At 41.3% G+C, this 24,198-nt stretch overlaps 1 protein-coding gene across 3 annotated transcripts in view; it reads left to right on the forward strand.

Annotated features, from left to right (window-relative positions):
- The window catches only part of WASF1 (WAS protein family member 1), a 79,600-nt gene extending 65,194 nt beyond the window's left edge, over window positions 1-14,406 (forward strand). For 2 of the 3 annotated variants that reach the window (XM_021392162.1, XM_021392163.1), the window contains exons 4-9: window positions 5,722-5,875; window positions 6,531-6,648; window positions 7,481-7,653; window positions 9,759-9,938; window positions 11,253-11,890; window positions 13,498-14,406. In XM_021392162.1, the coding sequence (XP_021247837.1) occupies window positions 5,722-5,875; window positions 6,531-6,648; window positions 7,481-7,653; window positions 9,759-9,938; window positions 11,253-11,890; window positions 13,498-13,655 (1,421 nt within the window). In that variant the 3' untranslated portion in view covers window positions 13,656-14,406. The remainder of the gene's footprint in view (window positions 1-5,721; window positions 5,876-6,530; window positions 6,649-7,480; window positions 7,654-9,758; window positions 9,939-11,252; window positions 11,891-13,497) is intronic. The other variant, XM_021392164.1, reaches the window with a different exon arrangement.

Here is a 24,198-nt window from a genome sequence, read left to right on the forward strand (position 1 = left end):
TTCACAATACTGCATGTATTGTAGGATATATTTATTAAACTGTATATGCAAGAAGAGGGACGGACATTGCAATTAAAGAAAACAAGTCTACAGAATAGATAGGTCTACTTGATCCAGTCCAGAGTGAATAAATGTGTCTTGAATCTGATACCTTGGATTTGTCTCTTATTCTATAAGAACTCAGTAACTGCTCATACATCAGAAGAACACATGCAATCCTCAGTGTCAGGAGCTATTAAATGACTGCTTTTATTAACCTAAGTCCTTGAGCCGTACCCAGTGTTCCTTATTCACAAATGTCTGCCCTGGATGAGTAACCAGATGAGGGCAAAGGAGATGAATGGAAAACAGTATATTTTCTTAAAAACCAGGGATCGGGAAACCTTTTCACTTTCAGTATCCTCTTTTGAGCTTGAAATTTACAAATTTATCACAAATGATCTTGTCTGTGCTAAAATAACTGGAAAAAGGTAATGTTTGAAGATTTGGGGAAGGCATTTGAATTGATCTGACATTTTCCTTACTCTCCATGCAAGAATTAAGCAAATTTCAGTATTTTTGTTCAGCTAACAGCATGTGTAAAATGGGCTGTACTTGCAAAATGAGTCTCATTTGATAGTTCTTTGCCAGCAGGCAGTAGTAGTAGATGTAATGGGTTCCTTTGGGGCCAGTGCTATTACACAAGAGGAAAATAAAAAGATTCATTTAAAGCTAAGCAGCATGAACGAGACCATTCCAAGTCAGATTCACTGAAAAAGGTGCAGATACTTGACAGGAGTTTCTGGTAGAGTTAAAGAAGAAAAAAAGCTCTACATGTTTTGAATAGTCTGTGTGTTTTCTCATTGTTTTCAGTTATTTTAATATCTCTGTCAAAGAATAAAACCAAATGAAACTAAGGCTAGGATTGTATCCTGGAGAAATTGACTCCTTGCACACAATCTTGTCACAGAAAAGTTGCTTGAAAGCAGTGGAATAGGTGTGGCCCATATACTTACAGAAATTGGAGATCAGATTAACGTCCAGATCAGTGTAGTCAGCCCACTGTGAGACTCAGAGCAAGGGACACAGTAAGTCCCATTTTAAGAGGCAGCTCACTTAGGATCTCAGCTTCCTGAAGAGGAATTTGGTGAATTGTATATAAATATGAGTTTAGAACAAGGAACACATGAAATTCATTCAAGACATTGCATTCATGTAATGTGTTAATGTGGAGAATAACACTACTGTGAATTTATTCATATATTTTTTTTACCACCAAAGTCAAATGAAGAAAAAGACTGCTTAATTAAATTGAGTAGTAGCTTCCTTTCCCTGGAACTTTGCTATGCAACTGAATGTTGGATTTGAGCATTTGTCCCTCTGATGGCTGAGTTCCAGCTGCTTTCTTTTTCTGATGCTTTTTTTCTTCCAGTTCTCTTAGCCTTCAGTTCATTCTGTGTGTTATTTTGTAAGTAAATCAGTTTTAAATTACTGTGTCCAAAGCTCAATAGCTCAGTGTCAAAGCCATGATTTTGCATAATTTGTTTTTTTTGTATATAAAGAGGGATCTGGACAGAATGTCATTTGTTAAGTATTGTAGGGGTTTTGTTGAGACCCACCAGCAGATTCACTGCTTGATGCAGCTGGGTGATTGTGTTCTCTCACGTGCTGCCCTGGACTTCCTAGTGCTACGTGCTGCATTTAAAGCAATTTCTGAGTCCTCTTAAAATGATTGCTCTAACATTTATGTCTTCTCTTTATTTACTTGTAGTAATTAAGGTACATAAACTCCCTATCCAAAGATGACTTAATCTACTGCTGTTTTTAGGAATATTAGAGAATGTTGGAATTGCTCATCTTGAGGCTATGCCCAAAAGTGAGCAGGATCTGTTCTGGAGAAGTAGTCTCTCTGCTTGGCAAGTATTAGACCTGTGGTGACTAGTCAGAATGAGAGAGAAACCTGGTAAAAGATTCTAGGCTTTGGTGAAGTGAATGGTTGTTAAAAATGCATGTAAGAAATAGAAATAAGACTTCAAGATTGCAGTGTCTTTAGGATCTGAATCATACAAATCTTTATCTGAAGAGAGTTTGTGAAACTCTAAAGCACCTACCTCGTTAATTACTTTTATTTAGATTCTTAAGACCATGTTGTTAATTTGATATTGTCGTTCTTTCTTCCCTTCACTTTTCACATCACTGGGTAAGATTTTGGACAGAAAATGGGAATTATGGGCAACTAAGTCCATGGATTTGTAGCTAATTTCTCATAGTCGTTCAGTTCTGCACGGGGTCACAACTTTGACATTCAAAAGTTCACAGTCTTAAAAGTTTTCAGGATTAAATTGTGCAGAAAGTGTTGAGAGAGCTCTAAAAGGAAGTATGTAAGGTATGAGCATCTCAACCTTTCAGGTCACCTAGACCCTGTTGGTTTTTTTTGTATGTGGCAGTAAACACAAGTGGTGTAACAAATGGACTTCTTGGGAAATTTAGCTATACAAAATTTAAGATCATGGGCCATACAAAGACAATGGTGCTAATTAGACGTTAGACAACTAGAGGCTTAAATTTATCGACATCGAGTTAAATCCCTGAATCACTTCTAATTCTTTCTTCAGTGTCCCGTATCTTCCCTCACCTGAATTCATATGTACAGTTTGTTTGCTCTCTTGCTGTGCTAATTGGTCACTCGACCAAAGCTAAGTGGCCATATGACCGGCAATGTTTCTGTGTTTTTCTCACCCCGGTGGGAAGCCACACGCATGTTGCTGCTGTTCCTTAGCCAGCTGGCAAGTTAAATGAGTAGCTTTGTAAGCCAAACTGCACGCAGCCCGGGGTTATATACTGTGTTTGCAACATGTGATTTACCCAGTCGCTTCTTCTGTAGGCTAGTTATATCAGTGTCATAATTCTCAGTATTTTGTGTTCTGTGTCCTTGCACTTCCTTAATAATGTAATAATATGTTCAGTTGTGTTGAATGATGGCATGCTTTTCATTGAATACCTTTCACTGAATATCAATGCAGGAGATGCTTTTGGCCATTTGAAATTCAGTAGCGTGTGTTTTCTCTGAAGAGCTTTTTTCTTTAGCCCAGTTTCAGAGAGAAAGTAATCTGCAAGCACTGGGTATGGATTGATTATCCTCAGGTGTGATGTTCCCTTGTACATGTTTACAAAAATTGGAGATCAAAACAAAATGCAGATTATGAACTAGACCAACTGTGTTTGCTCACTTGAGGTTAAGTAAGGAATGTGAATAAAGAGTTTATAGATGTCAACGGTTTACGGGCTGGTTCGGCCTGGTTCCGTGACTAGTGGGGCAGAGTGACCCATAGGGAGATGGGCCTGAGAACAAAACAGCGGTGACGATCTGAGGAGAAACAAACTAATTTACTAAAAAAGATATCGGAATGCAAAATAACACACTATAATACAATATAATTATAATTTAAGCTAATAAATCCATTACAGTGAGAGAGAATGTCCAAAATTAAAGTAGGCCTTACTCTAGTACTGACAGTGAGACAGCTGGGGAGCAAGATGCTGACAGGACAAGAAGAAGGAGCGACAGGTCTCATAATGTGCGAGTTTTTATCTCTCCCTCTGACCGGAAAACGGTAACAGGGTCGCAAAGTCCCCTGGGGAATGCAGCAGTTCTTCTCTTCTGAGAACCAGGTGCATACACTACATGATGTTATGATGTGGAATACCAGTAACCAAAAATCATAAAACCATGACAATAGAGTAATATATATCTCAGGAATATGGTGCTGCATACCTTGTGTGCATTTGAATATAAAAATAAATAACTGTCTTTATTGCAGTGAGTTATTTTTTATTGCTTTCAGAATGTATGCAGGTTCTAAGAGAAATGTAGCAATTTATTTTTTTACTGGCATAGCCTCCAATAAAAGATGGTTAAAGACTTCTGGAATTGTCAAGCAACTTTGAACAAGTACTTCTTGTGGAATTTGTAAGACCAACAACCTTAAGGAAAAGCAGCTGAAGTATAAAAGAACCTAAGAATGGCATTTTAGGTTAGGCAAACCCCAGTTCTTTTATTTCAAACATGAACTTTTGGCAGCAAATAACAATGTATACTTCGTGACAGGTACAAAATACATATTGTTATTTATGAGTGTAAAAATATCTGAAGAAACAGAGCCTCCTAGCTGACATCCATACATTATAATACTTCTTTCACACACGTAAAAAGGCTTCCGAGCAGCTAATTAAAGGTATTAAGAGGATAAAAGATACAGTAATGAAATAGAATCTAAGGATAAAGAGGAGCAAACTGATCCAGCACACGCAACCTTGCCAACTGCAATGAACTTCAAACAGCAAACTGAAAATCAAATAAAACCTATATTTAGCCTCACAAAGGATGCTGCCAATATGCTTAGGTAAGAAGAAAGAACATTTCAAGAATTGTAAGCCTGCTGGAAAAAATCCTGCCCCTTTTTTGATCGTAGAGTAGAACCCTAGCTCTGTCTGTATATACATACATACACTTCTGTGTGTTACAGGAAAGAAGAGTAAAAGCAGCTTTCAGCTTAAACCAATGTGCTCTTAGAAAAACAATTGCCAAAGGCCCTCATGATTTTCTCTAAAGCAGTGAGATAGGGAAGGCATTCTCTCATCTTGAGTAAACCGGTGCTACAGTCAGCATAAATATATATGTGTGTGTATGTATAAAATTTTGTGGGTTTTTTTTAATATCTGAATGGATGAAAAAAGCTGCTAATTTATTTAGTGAAAGTTTGACATGGGCTGCAAAGTCCATTTTGAGAGATGCCTGGGCTTCACAGGTATAGTAGCTGATCATCAGGGAGGAAGAGTAACATGAGATGGAGAAGGTGCACCGTTCCAGAAATGGAAGGTGCGAGTTTCATCAGTTACAGTCACTTTCCCGTTATTTTTTATCTAAATTTTAATGACTGTAAAATAGAAAACGATATACAGGCTTAAACAACAGTAAGTCAGTGTGTTTCAAATCACTATATTGAATTCACCTAGTTATTTTTCCTTTGAATCTTGCATGATGATAATTCATTATTGGTAAGCACTCAAAAACTCCAGTGCTTCACCTGAATTAAACAGTGGAGTCTTTTCTCAGCTATTCAGTCTGATAAAAGCCAACATTTGACTTCTTTGATGTGCTGGAACACAGTATCACCTCTCATTAAAACTTACTGATATCAGTACAATGAGCTTAAGTGATTTGCTAGTTTGGCATCTCAGTGGGCCTTTTTAGGAACTGCTACCTACATGCAAGGAAAGGAAATCCTAATGACAGATGAAGGTAAAATCTATACCTCAAGATAAAGGCAGTTTTTAGTACCCAAAAGGATTGTGAAATGGTTTTAGTAAATGTTATTAGGTCCTTCCAAACTACAAAATTATTTTGTAACTATAGTAAGCAATTTGAACTACCTGAGAGAGAGAGAGAGAGTTCTGATGATCTGTCCAGGTAAGTGGAAGTTTCCTGGGAAACTAAATTAAGGATGATATGCTAGAACATTTCAAACATGTTTTTCAAGTAATCTGACAACATGTTGCCATGATACTAGTGCTAGATGAATTTATATTTGCTAAACGTGCATTTGTGCTGGGTGTATGATAGTAGTAGTAAAGCTTAATATTGATGTTCTAACTAGCATTAAGCAATTCCAGATTAAACCAAATAAACTATCTATCTTTGGCTTTTTTCTCTTTTTTTTAAATGGCCATATCTCCTTTCAGTGTCATTGCAGGACATTACCATGAGGAAGGCTTTCCGCAGTTCCACAACTCAAGATCAACAGCTGTTTGACCGCAAAACTCTGCCTATTCCTTTGCAAGAAACTTACGACATTTGCGAACAGCCTCCTCCTCTTAACATTCTCACCCCTTACAGGTTAGCTTAAAAAAAAATAAATCAAAATCAATTTCTAGCTACTTATACATAGTAGAGATGCTATATTGAGTCAATATTGAGTAGCACTGGAAGAGCCATACTGGAAAACTGAGAAGCTGCTTGGGGACTACAGACAGCAGAAAACATTTAAAGTGTTAAAACCTTATTCTGCTTTACCCAAATTTTACTCTAACAATGATAAGAAAAAGTAATTTTGATTATCTGTATATATTAAACTGTGTAATGCTCTTAGATAAGAAGAGAAGAAAACAAATGGTTGAATACATAGAAAGAAAGGTTTTCAATGAGGATGAACGTTGTTTGCTGCATCTCAGTCAATTTGAATTAGTAGTTGCAACACTAGCCACTCAAATTTACTTTTAATTTGAGTTGTTGGACTGGGAATTCTCTTATTTAGGATATTCATTTTATCTACAACTTGTGTTGAAGTTACTTCTTTTAAATCTGGACCATGATACAAGGAAAGATGATAAAGAGTGATGTCATAGGAGGTCAGTTTTTGACTTTTAGATGTTCATCTTTGGCAAACTATTCCCAGGCATGAGACAGTACGTATTCCTGAATATGCCTTTATTTTGCCTTAATGTTTGTTGTCAAATAAACATGATGTCCTGCTTGGGTCATTGTATTTCAGGGATGATGGAAAAGAAGGTTTGAAGTTTTATACCAATCCTTCGTACTTCTTCGATCTGTGGAAGGAAAAAATGTTACAGGACACTGAGGACAAAAGGAAAGAAAAGAGGAAGCAGAAGGTATGTATGTTAGCTTTGTGTAGGTGGTGGTTCTTTTTTCCTGGAATTGGTTCACTTGCATATACAGTGCATTTTGGTTATGGTATTAATAGCAATCAAAACTTCACAGAAATAATTATGGTCATCTTCATTCAACTGAAACTACTTTCAAATTCCATTGACTTTAACAAACAAATATTCAGTAATAATATGAAGGGGCCTAGAGCTTTTATGCTGCCTTAACGTAACTAAAAGCAGGTTTGCCAGAACCTAGAAGTCTTTTAGCAATGAATCAACAAAGAGGAAAAAAGATATAAAGAATTTTGCTCGACCACTTTTTTTAATAGTACAAAATTGTGACGGTCTCACAGATTAAATAAATAAATAAATAAATACAACAACAAAACTCAAATGAAATCCTTATGCGTATGTTTACTCTAAAGAAGGAAGAAATTGGTAGGAATTGAGCAGTTTCTATATATTTTCTTAAAACTAAATGAACGATTTTGAAAAGGCTGTGCTACTTTCTTTGTTTCATCATTATTCTGTTTATTTCGTACATAAAGATATTAAGTATACCTGGTTTAGAATTTCATTTCAGACAGTATAAAAATCTACCTAGGCAATTTTTTGTGTGTGTGTTATGAGCGAATTATGCAGCAGAATGGAGCTTCTGCCTGTTACAATGCCTTTTTGGTTTATATATTTGGTTTAGAGTGAAATTTAATTTTGCTTATTTTTTCTTGCTCTTGAATTGGGATTGTTTTTCTTCATTTTGCGCCTGACGTATAAATGCAACTCGTTTAAAAACATTGTCTTAGTTGTCAGTTTTGTTTGCACAACTCTCCCACAGCAGAAAAATCTAGATCGTCCTCATGAACCAGAAAAAGTGCCAAGGGCACCTCATGACAGACGGAGGGAGTGGCAGAAGCTAGCCCAAGGTCCGGAGCTTGCAGAAGATGATGCTAACCTCTTACATAAACACATTGAAGTTGCTAATGGCCCAGCCTCACATTTTGAATCCAGGTTTCTTTTTATTTTTTTCTATCCTTTATTAACTATAGATACTTATACTATACTGCAAACATGCTTGAGGAATGGTAGGTGATGAGATGCTACTGATTTTCTTGAAATAGACTGAAAATTATTGATTTAGTTCTATCAAAAGTCAATTTTAAAATTCTTAGTGAGTGTATCTTTAAAAGAGTTATTTTTATCTCGTTATTGAAGTCATCTGTCTGTGACTTGAAGGAAGTACAGTCGGTATATTCCAGTCTTGACCTACAAAATCCCTATTATTCCAGCCTCTTGATTTTTCTTACAGCAGACACTGCCAAGATTATATGGTGGGTGTGATGTGAACAAATGTCCATTTGGAACTCGAATGAGATCGCTGAGCTTCTCTTTACTCACGAGCAAATCCAAGATTTGATTGATGTTTCTGGTTACAGTCTATTACAAAATCCAACCTGTGGATTTTCATTTCACAGCACATGCTTGCAGGTGGCTAAATGCAGCATTTTACATGGTATTGCTCCTGTGTTTCCACTTGTGATGCTTGTGCAAAACCAATTCTACTTTATCAGCTGAGAAAACTGTGATAAGAAAGAGGGCTGACAAGTAATGTTAGCAGTTTTGGAGGTGTGTTTTTCAGAGATTTGGTTTGCTTTGTGTATGTGTGTTTTTTTTAATGATGTTGTTGGTTGTTTATTGCCCTATGAATAAATAAATCCCGCCCCCCTCATCTTTCACTGGCCAAGTATTTTGTTTAACTTCGTAGGGCTTTCAAATAAACTTAATATTAGCAATGGATAACTACAGCATCTGTTGGAGACAGTGTTTTGTATCTGAGAAATGGAAAAACCTACTTGTAGAAAAGTTACCTCTTTGAATTCATAAAGGAAAACTTATCTCAGTACAGTCAGTAGGGTACTCCTTAAGCTATGGCAAAGAGTGTTTCTTTGGGGACAACTTTATAGTACCTTATCTCTGTAAACCACTCTGTTAAGTAGTTAGCAGAAACATCTGCTTTCCTGCTGTCCTTTTCTTTTGTTGTACTGGATTCCATATTAGACACACTTGTTGCAGGACTCCTTTTATATCCAGGACCCTTGCTAAGACCTTGATTATCTCAGTAACAGTAGTGAAATTATGAATAATGCAGTAGTGCTTGAGAGCACTGCGTGTGCGGAAGATGTTGTTCAGATACAGAAGAACGGAGTGCTTTTGAATAACAGAATTTTGCCCTCCAATTATTTAATAGGCTTGGATATTACACTGGTAGCAGTACGTGTAAAGGTGAAGTACTGCTGTAAGTGTTGGACAGTGTTCAAATGCAAACGCATTTCGTAGAATCACAGAATTTCCCAAGTTGGAATTCATCTATATTTCATAGAGACATTTTGACAGTTATTAATATTTTTAGTTGAGTGGTTGATTAAAATTTTCTAGCTGAATGGGTCCTTAAAGGGTGTCTAAACTTGTAAGTTGAATTATTTTAAGCTGTGTTTATTTCTATTTAGCTGTATTTGCAGCTACTGCTCAATAATAGATCTTCTTTAGGTTACCTTATTTGCATCTGTTACATAGCTACAAAGTATTAGATCTAAAGTAGTATGTTCTCCATGCTGGAGAACACCGGAATATGGATTGAAATACTGGAATGATGATCCTCTGATAAGTTCAGCTAAATTATTCAGTTGTAAACTCTACCACTTGATGGATGTTATGAAAGAATGTTATAAAAGAATGTGTTTGCTCATATGTCGAGTTTGAGGAGCTGAAACTATTACAAATACAGTGCCTGTTGCTTAACATACTGTCATATGTGTATTCCTGATTGTATTGATATGCTTACCTAAATCAAAGTAACATGATTGTTGAGCACTAAGATCAGACATATAATGTAGAAATTGTCTGATATACCTGTCAGAAGCACTAAGCCTTTGAGCTGCTAGAAGCAGTGGCATGGAAAGTGGGATATATTATTTAAAAATCATTAAGCATATAATATGCAACATTAGTGAAGGGAACGTCTTGGAATACAGAAATGAAACTGAAATATAAAACAGTAGCGAATGACAATAATACTTAGACTTAGTAAAGGATGATTTTTCACTGTTTTCCTACAGATCTCAAGCATACATGGACCATATGGATGGATCGTATTCTCTTACTGCATTACCCTATAGCCAGATGTCAGAACTTCTGAACAGAGCTGAAGAGCGAGTGTTGGTCCGACCACATGAACCACCACCACCACCTCCAATGCATGGTGCAGGAGATGTGAAACCTGTGCCTCCTTGTGTTAGGTAGGTAAAGGGTGGTCAAGTCACATGAAGTCCTGTTGGGGAATTTGTTTTCTACTACCCCACTAACAGTTACTAGTGTTACTTCCATGCGGCCCAGGCAGTACACACATCCAGAGTCAGTCCGTAGACCTGACGTTTCCACAGCCAAAGGGCCACATAGGAGTTGGAGAGAAGAGTTAAAACGTAAGGCTCATAGTGTGTGATTTTGGAAACAGACCTTACCTAGCCATCCATATTTTAACTGTGTAACTTTCTGAGGATAATTGTTTGGAAAACATTTATTTGAATGATGCTGGAATCTCAGTATTTAGCTTTGGAATTTTGAAAATTTGGAAATCTGACATTTGTACTGCTGAGCTGTGTTTCGTCATACATGGAAGGAAGAGTATACTGTGGTAAAGAGGTTAGCTAACAAAACTACAAATTCATTCCATTTGCTAAATTAAAGTGACTTTTTTCCCCTTTATTATCTTAATTTTCATTTCTCTGCCTTTCCAGAACGGGATACATACTTAAAATATTTTCACACCTCTGGTATTTTTATATCCAAAGTCTTAGTTTAGAGTCAGGTACATACAGCTTGGAATAAAGGGCAGTTAAGTTTTTTCATCTGTGAGATGTTAATCTCTCAAGAATTATGTCTTTTTACTGCCCAGGAGAATATATGCAGAAATGCAACACTTTTAAAATTAATTTTACCGTAGCAGCAGAAAGAAATCCTCTAGTGATCTTTCAGGAAAGTAATTTTACTGTTCCTATTTGTATTTGATTCATATATTCATTGCACTATAATGAATAGCTAGCATATAAATATACATCTCTGTAGATAAAACTGATGGCCTTTAATATAAGCCTCACTCACTCTGTCATCAAACATTAAATGTGTATTTCACTTTTACTCTTTGCTTTTAGTGTTTTGGGGGGTTTGGGTTTTGGTCGATTGGTTTTGTTTAAGTTCTGCGGGTTAAAGCAGTTAATCAACCACTAGTTCCCTTCAGGTAAATAACTTCAGATAAATAACTTTGATTTACTCAGAGTTGAGAGGAGAGAATAATACTCACCATAGGAAACATCTGATAAAGATGCAGATTTGTATAAACTTCATTAATAGTTGGGTGTGAGCGAAGGTCTGCTGGAAGACTGATGCATATTTCATACTGAGAATTACTTAACATAAGTTTGAATACCTTGAAATCATCATTGTACATAACACTCTTTAATGGCCAGTGCTCAATATTCTTAAGTTGTAGAAATTAATCTGTTACTATTTTTTTTCCGCTCTGCAGCTCTAATAACTTTGTCCTGTTATTTCAGTTCTACTACTGGTTTGGTAGAAAACCGTCCTCAATCACCAGCAACAGGCAGACCACCAGTGTTCGTGAGCCCCACTCCTCCTCCCCCACCACCACCACCTCTTCCCTCTGCTTTGTCCACTTCATCACTACGAGCTGCGATGACTTCCACTCCACCTCCCCCAGTCCCACCTCCCCCTCCACCTCCCGCTGCTGCTCTGCAGGCCCCAGCTGTGCCACCTCCACCAGCTCCTCTCCAGATAGCTCCTGGGGTCCTACATCCAGCTCCACCTCCAATTGCTCCTCCCCTGGCACAGCCCTCCCCGCCTGTCACTAGAGCTGCACAAGTGTGTGAAGCGGTACCAGTCCACCCAGTTCCTCCTCAAGGTGAAGTACAGGGACTTCCTCCACCACCCCCACCCCCTCCCTTGCCACCTCCTGGCATTCGGCCCTCTTCTCCTGTCACAGTTGCAGCCCTTTCTCACCCCACTCCTGTTCTTCACCCTCCTCCCACAACCATTGTCCCTGGCCCTCATCCTCCTCTCATGCCTCCATCTCCACCATCCCAAGTGATTCCTGCTCCTGAACCCAAACGCCACCCTTCAACTCTTCCTGTAATCAGTGATGCTAGAAGTGTGCTGCTGGAAGCAATACGAAAAGGTATGGAACAAAAAGAATGGTCTCAGAAACTTACTAAATCCTCATTGGCTTTGAAAGATGGAATATTTAATGTGTAAGAAGTTAGTTTAGAGAAATGCATCTTAGCTCTGTTTCTGTTTTCTGTTCTCTCAATGCAGAGACTGCCAAGTAGATTTTATTTTTTTTTTCGGTTTGTAATTGCAGTTGTCAGATCTTTAGTTTGGATGGCAAAACTGGTTCTTTTTTAAAGTTAGATTGGAAAAAGTGCACATGTCTTTATAGATGATCTTTGGAGATTATCTCGTCATTTCTGCTTACCTATTTCTGATAGCCTGCAGATTGTGTAGAAGACAAAAACATTTATTTTCACAGGCTTCTAGGTAGAAGCAGAGTAGTTCAATGAACATTTTGATCATATTATCATAAGTGCGTTACAGCAACATCTAAATGACATTCAGAAATTGCTGCTAAAGACCTAAGGGTGTTCAGATTGTAGTCTGAACACGTCTCAACACAGTGTTGTTGAACAGAGCAGTTGCACATCCCTGGCTGACAAAGTGCAAGTGAATGGTACAGACTCAGGGCAATGTTTCCTGCTCATCCAGGGAAGGAGTTGTATCTACAAACTGACATATCCCTTTTACACTCTTGAGTGCTGCTGTTGGACTGTGTGGTATCTTTCAGTAGTAGATCTTTCTCAAATATTCCTTTTACCACGTTCTTCTGCTTTTCCTGTGCATCTACAACACAGTACAGAATCTGTATTGTACTGTAATATCTGTAGATAGTAACACTCATTTGTGGTAATTTTTAAAGCATCTGTAGGAGCATGAATTGATAACATTTGAATAGAGGAGTGTCATTTGTTGAGTACCAGCAGTTTTTGAATACAACAGTAGTTGAGGACTTCAGCAAAAAACTAAGGAGAACCTGCTGATACAGTTTAGCTGATCCTTGAAAAAGCTTTTGACCAATTCTTGCATAAGAAACAGAGGCTTAAGTTACCATAGCTTAAATTCCACCCAAGTACATGTGCTATCACCTGACAATGGAGGGGGGGAGTATTAAGTACAGGATTTAGGTCAGTCCATGGTGTCATGAATATAAATCCCCAAATACATAATCTCTATCTTGTTTCTAACTTTGTTACCAGCATTTAGCTTTCTTATGTTACCAGTACATGTTATTTCTGCTTTGTGTTTGACGCTTAAGTAATATTTTATCCTAAAACAGGCTGCTGCACGATCAAAACTGAGTTACAGGAAATTGTATCATGCTAGGATACTCAAATGCTTTTACTTTTAATTGAAGCTATGAAGAGAGAGTATAAAAAGTGTTTGGAAATGTGAATAGTAAAATGGCTTAATCACTTAGCACAGTGCTAAAAAATATGGATGTATTTCTAATGGGAAGTTAAAAGCTGGATGTTGTAGTAGGACGGGTGGTCCCATCTGCAGCAGTAATTCTGACATTCCCCCCTCTAAAAGCTGTCAGAGAACATCCTTCTGAGGAGGATGGTGTCCTTAGCCTTCACTTTTGCTGGCTAAGTGTTCTGTGATTCATGAGCTAAATGCTTCGTATAATGTTAAAGCAGGACTGTAATGCTTTTGTGATTTGATGTTCTTCAGGTATTCAGCTGCGTAAAGTTGAAGAGCAACGCGAACAAGAAGCTAAACACGAGCGCATTGAGAATGATGTTGCTACCATACTTTCTCGTCGCATTGCTGTGGAGTACAGTGATTCAGAAGATGATTCAGAATTTGATGAAGTGGATTGGTTAGAGTAAAATTAATACGTTGCTGTACGCTACAAAATCGAATGCTAATGTCCATTGTGGTGCTTGTTCTTTGAAAGTTTGATGGTCATTTCTAGTGTTTTTTGTATTCTTTTCTTTACATGATTAATCCATGTTTTTCTACTTTTCAGTTTACAAAAAATTCCTAGTGCATCTTTGAAACTAAATGTTTTACAGTGGCTTTTCTTACACATCTCTTTTTTTGGAAGAACATACTTTGTTCCAATAGACCACTAAGTATTAAGCATGGGCAGCTGTTGGTAGAGTAGCAGTTTCAATTTTTTGGCATATCTTAACTGTGCACTTTGTGAATTTTAAGTTAATGAAGGCAACTGAGATTGACATTCCGAGGGCAGCTGTATGTACTAATGAGCCTTATTCCACTTCTGTAATGTTTTAAAAACATTAAACCTAGCTATTGAGATATCACTGCCTCAGTTACATCTGTACAATAAAAGTACATATAGTTAGCAGCACTGAACACACTGAAAGGAAAATTGATCTTTTGGGGTTTTATTATTGTTTTATTGTTGTTTTTAAATAATTATGGCCTTATTTGAATGTTTAGAGATTCCCTTTCCCTTCTTCCCTCCCAGGTACATATTGTGTGGTACTATTTTTGCCTGCATAATACAAGTTTAATTTTTTTTCCTTGTGAAATCTTCTGACTTAAACATGCTGTGTAACTTATGTAACTGTTAAAATAACAGTTTGATTTAATAAATGGTTCATTTTAAATGTTCCTGGTTGTTGCTTCTTCAGTGAGACCTGCTTTTCACTGCTATAACCAAGGAATGCCTGGGTATCACAATTCAATCTGTGGTCTTCAAAGGTGCAGTAAGTATTCTACACTTGATTGAAGGACCTGCGTTAAACAAAAAAATGTACGTACTCTTATCATCAAATGATACAAGAAGATGAAAACTTAATGCGATCCATTAGTTTAAAAAAAGAACCAACTAAGTGAGAGCTTGTGGTCTATATGGTTTTAGTGTTTTGTTTTTTTTTTTAAAGCTTTACCATTGTTGTATCTTGAAGTGGAGGTACAGCAGTAGAAATCACGATCAGTGAAAGACTGCAAAGAATATAGGTGATACTGCAAAATGATTTGTTAAGTACTACGAGCTGTATATGTTGAATAGTTACAAGGCTTTTGTGTTTCCATTCTCTGGAATAACTTCTTTGATTGTGAGCGCAGAGTCAAAACTCTTGATAATGGAATTGTGAGAGGCTGCAAGAGCACTCTACCTTGCTTACTCCTGGAAAATGGAATTACCTAATAGCGAGAAAACAATGTTGAAAGTTGAAACAAGGTTTCTGAAGGTGGGATATGAGATGTGAGGAGGGTGGATTTAGACTAGATATCGGGAAGAAATTCTTTACTGTGAGGATGGTGAGACACTGGAACAGGTTGCCCAGTGAGGTTGTGGATGCCCCCTCCCTGGAAGCATTCAAGGCCAGGTTGGATGGGACTTTGAGCAACCTGGTCTAGAGGGAGGTGTCCCTGCCTATAGCAGGGGGGGTTGGAACTAGATGATCTTAAAGGTCCCTTCCAACCCAAACCATTCTATGATTCTGTAGGATGCAGGGTGATTTGCAGAGGCATGTGGCTGTTAGCCTGCTACTGGGACTAAGCAAACCTCCAGAAGTGCAGACAAGTAGGAATACAGCAGCTCTTCCAGCTTCACTGTCGCCATCAGAGGTTCTGCTGTAATTTTGTGCTTTGTGTAATCGAAGAATTTTTCCACTGCAACAGTAATGCCTTTGTTACGTTTGCAGTTTTCTTTTTGGATATTGTAGATGCAGCCTGCGCTGTCACTTGAACGGAGCAGCATCTTGGTGCCTTGAATGGAACTGCTCAAAGCTGATGGTCTCAGTGCGCCGTCACATCTGCCCTGTAGGTGTGCTGATCTCTGTACTGCATCTGATCTCTGTGAGCTGGGTGTGTTGCATAGCCTCAAGCAAGCAGAGGGGCTAGTGCGGGGAAAAGAAAAAAACATAATGGCAGTTACCACATACTTGGCTTGAATATATTAAAAAAAAAGTCCTGATTGATAAATGGTTGCTATTGACCTGCTTCACTGTCCTGGTGATTAATAGTACCACTTCCCAACTGGTTCCCAGGGCAGACAAAGCTCTCATTTCATCTGACAGAGTCGCACAAAGTAATGAACCTTGTCGGAGAAAAGTCAGGAGTTAAATTCAGGCAGGATTTCAAAGACAGGATTCTTGGCCTTCTGCCATCGCTACAGCTTTCTGCCATAGCAACTGGTCTCCAGACAGCGATAGCATGATTCACGAGGACTGAGAGGTGATTGTTGGATTTGAATATTTGCATGTACAGATGTACTCGAAGTGAGGCCTCCGCAGTCCCCAGGATTTGTGGCCCTCTTACGGGAGGTTCTGTCTGCCCTTCTCATTTGCTGGAATGCTGCTTGGGGACTGCTTGTGCCAGTGATTAGCTGCGTAATAGATTATTGATCACTTTGTCTTGGAAGCTGCAAAATCAAGTCTCCCATATTGAACTGTTTATAGGTTCTGTTCCTTACAACAGTTAGTTAAAATCGAAGGCTCAAAGTCTGCAGAGGAAATAATGTTTCAGTAGTGCTGTTCAATGCAAGTGAAGAGAAACCTTTCTTAAACTTAACACCTTTCTTGAGTGTAAGCTGTAATTGTTAAAAATGATCTCCCTTGAAAAAAAATATGGGGGAAAAAAAGAACAAAATAAAAGCACAGGAAGAAGCAGTGTAAGATATCGGGGGACAGACCTGGAACAGAAGACTGGGGAGTTGCAAAAGTGATCATTTAGGGTTTTATCAAAAGGTAAAGTAATAGTGGAATGGTCATCATGGACAGACTGAAAATGAATAGATGAATGGAAGAGAACAAGTGCTGAAGAAACCAAAATGGCAAGGAGACATAATTGTGGTTCTTTTTTAACATTACGTAGTGAACAGCAGCCTTTAAATATGGAGTACCATTAAGGGATTATGTAATCTCCTGTTACATTGGAACCAGATAAGCAAGGGGCAGGTTTAAACTCTTAGTACTGTAGCTGGCAAAACCAGCCCTTTGTGAATGTGGCAGAGGGGTGCAATGCCCAGACAGAGCTCAGGGTTGCTGACACTGTCACAGGGCTGAACTTCGGCACGTGCTGTGGGATGCAGGCATGCCACCAGGTACCTGTGGCCCCAGCTGTGTTGCAACGGGTGTTCCCTGCTGTATTGGGACCATCTTAGTTTGCCAGCTGGGCAAGCACAGGGTACTGCCGTGGTGCAAGGACTCATGGAAAGCACAAGGGCTTCCTCAGCAAGGCAAGAGGAGCCACTGGGGGGCTGCCCAGCAGCCTGGCCCAGTGCTCAGACCTGGCTGTGCCACCTCTGTCCATCAACTCCTCCAGCCCCTTGCCATGTCTTTACACAAGAGTCTTCGCATGCTGCTTTAATGCATTATCATCGGGGGTACTTTCACCATGGTACATGCCCTCATTACACTGGGAGGTGAAGCAGAGGGACAACACAGTCCTTTTTCCACATCACTTGCATGTGCTCAGTAGATAGACTGTTATTGCTGAAACCCAATGGAAATATCACTTGGGAAAAAAAAAAAAAACCCTCAAAATTTATCTCTGTTCACTGTTTTTTGTTTTGTTTTGTGTTAGCGACTTTCACTCCTTTGAGAGCCATTTCCTTCATCACAAATTGACAATACCAACACATGGTTCCTTTGGGCTTCCCATGTTGCTTCCGCTGAGCCTCACTCAGAGCTACGTTGCTACTCCTCGGCTCTGCCCCTCCCAACCAGCCTGAAATAACTCAGCAGCTGCCCAGTCCCCTGCCCTCAACAAGAGCAGCATGTTTGCATGCTCATATAGCTTAATGTTGGCTATTGGGCTGAATCTCCCATTACGCTTCCAGGGTGTTGGAACTTGATGGGCTTTAAGGTCCTTCCAACAAAAACTGTTCTATTACTCTGATGTTTTAAAACATGATTGGTAGGTAAAACTGAAAGGGTTCTTCCTATCCTTCCTTGTCCTCGTTGGTGTTTTACTGGGGCCAGCCACCACTGCAGCCCCAGTAGTACCAGTGAGCACAGGTAAGGGCTGCAGCTGAGGCTGCCCTGGGTGCTCACAAGCAGCCATCTGATGTCCTGGCTGTGCATGGCCAAACTTCCCAGGATGCAGCCCATGAATTGCTCCTGTCATTTGTTTTCCAACAGGATGCTGCATGCTCACCTTGTTGTTTTAAATTATTGGTTTTGTTGTTGTTTTTCCCGAGGCTTAGCAAGCAAACAGTGGGAGACCAAAAAATTAAAGCCGTAAAGTAATCTGCATATTATCGGTAATTACCATGAATCAAAAAACCACTTCAGCTGGTTATTATTTCCCTGATAAGGCAATTCTCTGTGCTGACAGAGGTAGGAAACACTCATTTTCACCAGAATGGCAAATGATTTCCTGCTGTGAGCATAATACTGTATCAAGCAGTTTAGTGACCACATAAACCCAGCTAATGAAGTTGGTGTAAGATATAAGGGCTGCTGGTACAAAAAACCTCAAAAGAGCTCACAAGTCTACTGGGAGGGAAGACACTCTGCAAGTTAAGCCCAACTCCCTCAACCTTTCTTCATAGGAGAGGTGCTCCATCCCTTCGACCATCTTCGCAGTCCTTCTCTGGACCCACTCCAGCAGCTCTGTGTCTTTCTCGTTCTGGGAGCCCCAGGCCTGGATGCAGAACTTTGGTTGTAGCCTTACAAAGGCAGAGCAGGAAGGGACAATCCCCTCCCTCTCCCTGCTGGCCACCCCTCTAGTGATGCAGCCCAGGATGCAGTTGGCTTTCTGGGCTGCAAGTGCACACTGCCAGCTCATGTCCAACTTTTTGCACATCAGGACCCCCAAGTCCTTGTCCTCAGGGCTACTCTCAGTGAGTTCCCAATCTGTACTTGTATCTGGGATTGCCCCCACCAGCGTGCAGCGCCTTGCACTTCGGTTCATGCGGGTCCTCTTCAAAAGATGGAGCACAAACTGTAAACTATCTTTGACAGAGAGCGCACTCAAGCCTTCCCGAAACATCTTCGCTCATCTGTATACTTTCTGCAGCACCCCCCGGCACCCTCCGGTGTGGCTGTGGCCTCTCGCTCGGGGCTGCACCCCGCAGCACGGCGGCAGCGCGCTTCGGGCCGGGCCGGGAGGGGGCAGCAGCGCCCCGCAGGCGGCGGGGCCGAGGCCGCGCTGGGCGGCGCATCTCTTTCTTGTGGTGTTTCCCAGTATTTCCAAAAACATCGTCTGAAGAAAACCGTGAATGCTGGGAGGTTTGCGAACAGCCGCGCTGCTGATGCGCGGGCAGAGCTCGGCGCACGCTGAGGGCTTGCAGAGGTGGGGGTAGGCCTGCCGGGGCAGAGGTGGCACAGGCAGCTGCGGGGGAATGAAGTGGCTGCGCACACCAGGCTGCTCCTCTGCGTGGAGGTGGTGGTTCTGCAGGGGCTCCTACCTGCGGGAAAGCTGCATGAGAAATGCAGGGTGTTACAGGTGTAGTTCCTCGCAGGTTGGTACCACTTTTATACAGCTTCAGTAACTCCAATATTTCAGTTGTGTGAAGGACCTGCTTGGACTGAACCCCTGAGTGTCCTCTGGGAGAATACACAAAACACAGCAGGGAAGCCCTGGACTCTGTTTGTTGCTTCTGAGTCTGTCTTCTGAGGTGCAAGTGGGGCAGGAGAGGAGCAGGACCTCCCTGGTTGCTTCCCCCCCAGGAAGCAGCAGGCAGATGGCAGGAGCCATGCTGAGACCTCACTGAGCCTCAGCCTGGAGGAGCCGGTGGTCTGTGGGCTCACAGGAGCGTTGCTCTTCACAGGGGTTTGGACACCAACAGAGCAGGTGTCCAAACAAATCCCTCATTTCACAAAGTCCCTCGTGGTACCGCTTGACAGGCTCCTGCCCACCCTGTTGCCTGCAGGCCGAGAAAGGGCAGGATGGGGCCAGAGCTGGGGCAGGGTGTGTGCTCCGTGCTGGGCACCGCAGCAGTGTCCCCTCCTCACTGGCAGTGTCTGTGCGGCCCCATGCCAAGGCCTGGGGGCATCTCTGGTTCCCATTAAATTTAGTACCCGATGCCCACCTCGTAAATTGCTTCTGGTAAACAGTAGAACCTTCATCAGCAACCGGATATTGAGGCATCTGTGCCTGTGATTTCCTCAGGTTGTTTAAGCACAGGTGCTCCTTTTACAGGCTTCAATAAATCAGAATGGTTATATTGGTTAAATTGCTGGGTTTTTTCTTTGTCAGTTGTCCATGGAGTAGATTTTTATTGTTGCACATTACTGTGCCAGATACCTTCCTAACAAGAATATTCTTAGCAGTACAGAAAGAAAATGCTGTGAGAATCTCCCTCCCCTTCTCAAGGAAAAGCCACACCAGGCAGAAACATTTCTGTGTACCCACAGCCTCTGTGTGGGCCCTCACTGCCATGCTCTGCCTGTCTGCCCCAGGAACAGGCACCTCCATAAGCACCCTCACACGTTCCTGCCGCCGAAGGAACCTTCCATCTTTCCACCTTTCCTTCCTCCCTTCAGTTCTTGTGTTGCTTTGCACATTTTGTCCATGGGATGGAGCTCACATGTACTTGGAGAAGCAAATCCAAGTGACACTCATCTCAGTGAAATTGCTCTGAGACCATATGCAGCCTTGCACTCTGCAGTTATTAAGGATAGTGAATGAATACGGTTTCTGCGTGGGGTGGTCCATGGTACTTATTAAAATGCATCCTGTACAGTACACTTCAGAGGCTCCAGAGAACTGAATGTTTGAGTTTTGTTTGTCTAATTTGAACTCAGTAGCATGAGCATCTGAACAGATTGCCTCCCTGCAGATTTTCCGCAAGACTCTTTGTCCAAAGTTGCTATAATTTAGATAAATGCCAACTTGTCTTCGGCAAGCTTATAGCTTTGACAAAAGCAGCTATTGATTTTGCCTGATGTGATCCATCCCATGTGAACATGCTCAGCTTCTCACTCATCAGCTTGTTACCTGCTGCATTATTACATATTGATTACCTTATTGGCTCTGTATGTACCACCTGTAGAAGCTAGTTGAGTTGTTTGCCAGTTTAGGGGATCGACCTTCTCTCTTTTACTCCAGTTTTTTCATAGCAAAGCATTTCTGAAGTTTCTCAGAGGGGTGGCATTGTTATCTGTTGGGTCCCATAGATTTCCTGAATGACCTGAGCAAAAAAGGGACCCAGATGGTCTCTTAAAATCCCTCATACCCTGACCTCTCTTAGAGCCACAAACCCTGTCCTCTGAGGTTACAGATGCTGACTTGTGCACATACACACATGCACACCCGCCTTAATTCTGCTGCCAGACACCATTACATTACAATTACCATTGATTAAATTTAATGGGAGTGTCCTAATAATAGGGACTAGAATTTGACCCCATTTGTTTATACACATCATTCCTGATTCAATTTGCAGCCTCTACAATGTGATGCTGGTTGGAATAGAGCACGTACAGTGACCAGAGCTGAGCCGCTCCACCCCCTTATGATTGCCTTCTACCTCCTTATAGTATTGCCAATATCAGTCCCTGCCCAGCAAGTGACCACTTACACAGTTGTGGGTGCAAAGTGTTCAGCCCAGCAGCAGTCACCCTCCCACTGGTCATAGATAACTTGGAATAAAGAGCACCTCCATGGAAATGTAGGGAGATTTAGGTTAGATGTTGTGAGGAAATTCTTTACTCAGAGGGTGGTGAGGCTCTGGCACAGACTGCCCAGAGAAGCTGTGGATGCCCCCATCCCTGGAGGTGCTCAAGGCCAGGTTGGATGGGGCCCTCGGCAGCCTGAGCTGAGGGGTGGCAGTCCTGCCCACGGCAGGGGTTGGAGCTGGGTGGGCTTTGAGGTCCCTTCCCAACCAAGCTGTTCTATGGTTCTATGATTCTATGACTCTGATTCTATGATTCTTTGATTCTATGAAATTCTTCCTGTTTACCACCAGTTTCCAAACCTGGCTTTAGCTAAAGGAGAAAGGCTGTTCATTCCGTACTCCTTTTGCACAGTGTCTCCCAGCAAGCCCTCAAGGCTGAGCAGCAGTGCTGCAGACACAGCTGTCCTCAGGCGACTTCAGTTTCTCTGCGACAGCCTGGAGTTCATCTGGGTGCAATCGTTAATAGGAAATGTGGCAGAGCCCCTCCTGCTGCGAGGGATGATTGGTAGTGCTGCGCCCTAGTGCATGCAAGGTAGGCCAACAAAAGGAAACTTGATTTGAAAAGATACTTGTGTATACACACACAAACTCAGAGTTCAGTGTTTGATTAGGAGGATGCTGACACTCTGTAGGAAATGCTTTGGGGAAAAAAGCCCTCACTGTATTTATTCACAGGCAATTCTGCACCTATGGACTTTGTTCTGGAGTGTAGATGCTGTATGAGCTGGAAAAGAATCAGCACTTGACACACAGCAAACTAATCACAAAGTTACTACAGAAGGCAAAGAATTGTCACATCTGTAATATCTAAGTACCTGCTTAGATATTATATAATTATACAACAGTAAAGTATGTTAATGACTGCAACAGTGACCCCGAAAAGCAGCACTGGGAGAGACCTCAAGGGTTTGCTCAGCCTATTGCTCCCCTCAAGCTCCCCGTGTTGCTCCCAGGAGACTGTGTTGACTCGCTGTGGAAGACTGGTGGTGATGCCTCTACAAAGCAACATTTTTGGAAGTCAGAGGCAGCAACCACAGGGTTACAGCACAAAGGAGCTTGTGGAAGGAAGGACAAGATTTATGTGATGAATGAGGTGTGCAGTCACTCTCAAGACACACAGCTTGACGGAGCAGGTTGACCATGTCCCTGTTGCCTGTTGATGCCTGAAGTGCTGGAACATCCGAGAAATTGTCATGATGGCTTTAAGGAGGGTTATAGATATCAAGGCAAGGCCACCTGGGAGTAATCTCAGGAAGCGAGAGCAGCAACTTTTCTTCTATATGGAAACAGAATTGATGCCATGACAGAATGTCTGAGTGTCATAGGGTATTTGAGAAAGAAGTGGAGGCAGGATGATGTAAAATCTGGCTTGGACCATTTAAAAATATATTTCTTTTGCCTGTGGGCAAGACATTCATGGAGGCAAGCATGGATATCTCAGCCTCTGTTTCTGATTAAGAAGAACAGAAAATTGCAGACCACTAAGGGAGACTGAGGGTAGTTCACCTTCATGGACAAGTGATCTAATATCCAGCATGGGGAAGTACTTTGTGGCGAAAAGGTAAGCACTGGCAGGGTAAGTCTGTATCTACTTGAGGTACCGAACTGTGTTTATGCCCAAAGTCCAAAACCCAAGAGCTTAGAGACATAACATCCTGAGATTCCCACAAAAGATCCTTGCCACAATGTCTTTTTGGCTCTAGGGACTTTCTGGACAGACAACAAAAGCCACCAGTAGCTTACAGACTCCTCTAAGGAGCAGCAGGAGGCAAAGAAAGCTACAGTTATGACAGACCCTATCATTTTTTTTTGCATCTCTACCAGATGAACTCACACAACCCTCTTACTTATGGTTTTCCCAGGTGCAGCAAAGGCAGAAGCGGAACAGAAGTGTTACAGGGACCAATCCCCTGTGAGGTGACGTCCTCACAGCTCCTCACAAGTGAAACCACATTGAAAGAAGGAGGGTAAGGGTCTGGTTTGGCACAAGGAAACCTCTGCTTCCTGCATGATGAATGAGCTTTGTTGACACCACCAGATATCAGACATGCTCAGCATGCTCCCAGCCACTCTGGTAAAGCAGCAAGTGGTCATTTCAGACCAAGAGCAGCAGGATGGAAGTGCATTATTAGGAAGCTTTTACCAATACGATAGGCATCCTACAGTTAGGTAAAAGGTCTCAGTTGTAATGACTATGAAGGGAGAGCCAGAGCATTTCCTAAATTCTAAAAATGCCTTATGAAAGAAGAAAAATTCAGACTTTCCAGGTGGCACAATAGCTGCTGGTGTGAAAGTGGGTCTCGGTGCACAAGTGAGCAGCTGGGCGTTCACCTAAATAAGGTGAGGTGGTGGCTATGCTTTGCAGAGATGCTGGGTCTTTATTTCCTACAAACACATCTCCTGGTCGAGGGAGCCTGCAGAACTGATGCTGCTTGGCAGTGTGGCAACCGCAGCCAAGTTGGCTAATTTTTCCAGTTCCATTTCAGATGAAAATAATGCAATTAGCTGTTCCAGTTCACAAATAGGCAGCATCCAATTACTCTTATGATGCTCTATTTAAGCATCATGAGTGAGGCCTCATGCAATGGGTTGCTCTGCACATACCTATCTCCCACAGGACTGCCTTTGACTCTAAGGAGCAGCTCAGGACACAGGGGGAAAGGAGCCACGTCAAGCTGAGAGGCTGCTCAGAGTCTTGGGCTCATGCTTGGCACACCGATCACATTTAATCCCCAAATTCTCCCTGCAAAAGTCTTTCTGATGTGTTTATTTGGCAGTGTAATTCAATCAACTTTATTATTTTCTGTGGGCCATTTATAGAACACTGAGTGTAC

This window comes from Numida meleagris, chromosome 3, assembly GCF_002078875.1.
Source record: "Numida meleagris isolate 19003 breed g44 Domestic line chromosome 3, NumMel1.0, whole genome shotgun sequence".
Lineage (NCBI taxonomy): Eukaryota > Metazoa > Chordata > Aves > Galliformes > Numididae > Numida > Numida meleagris.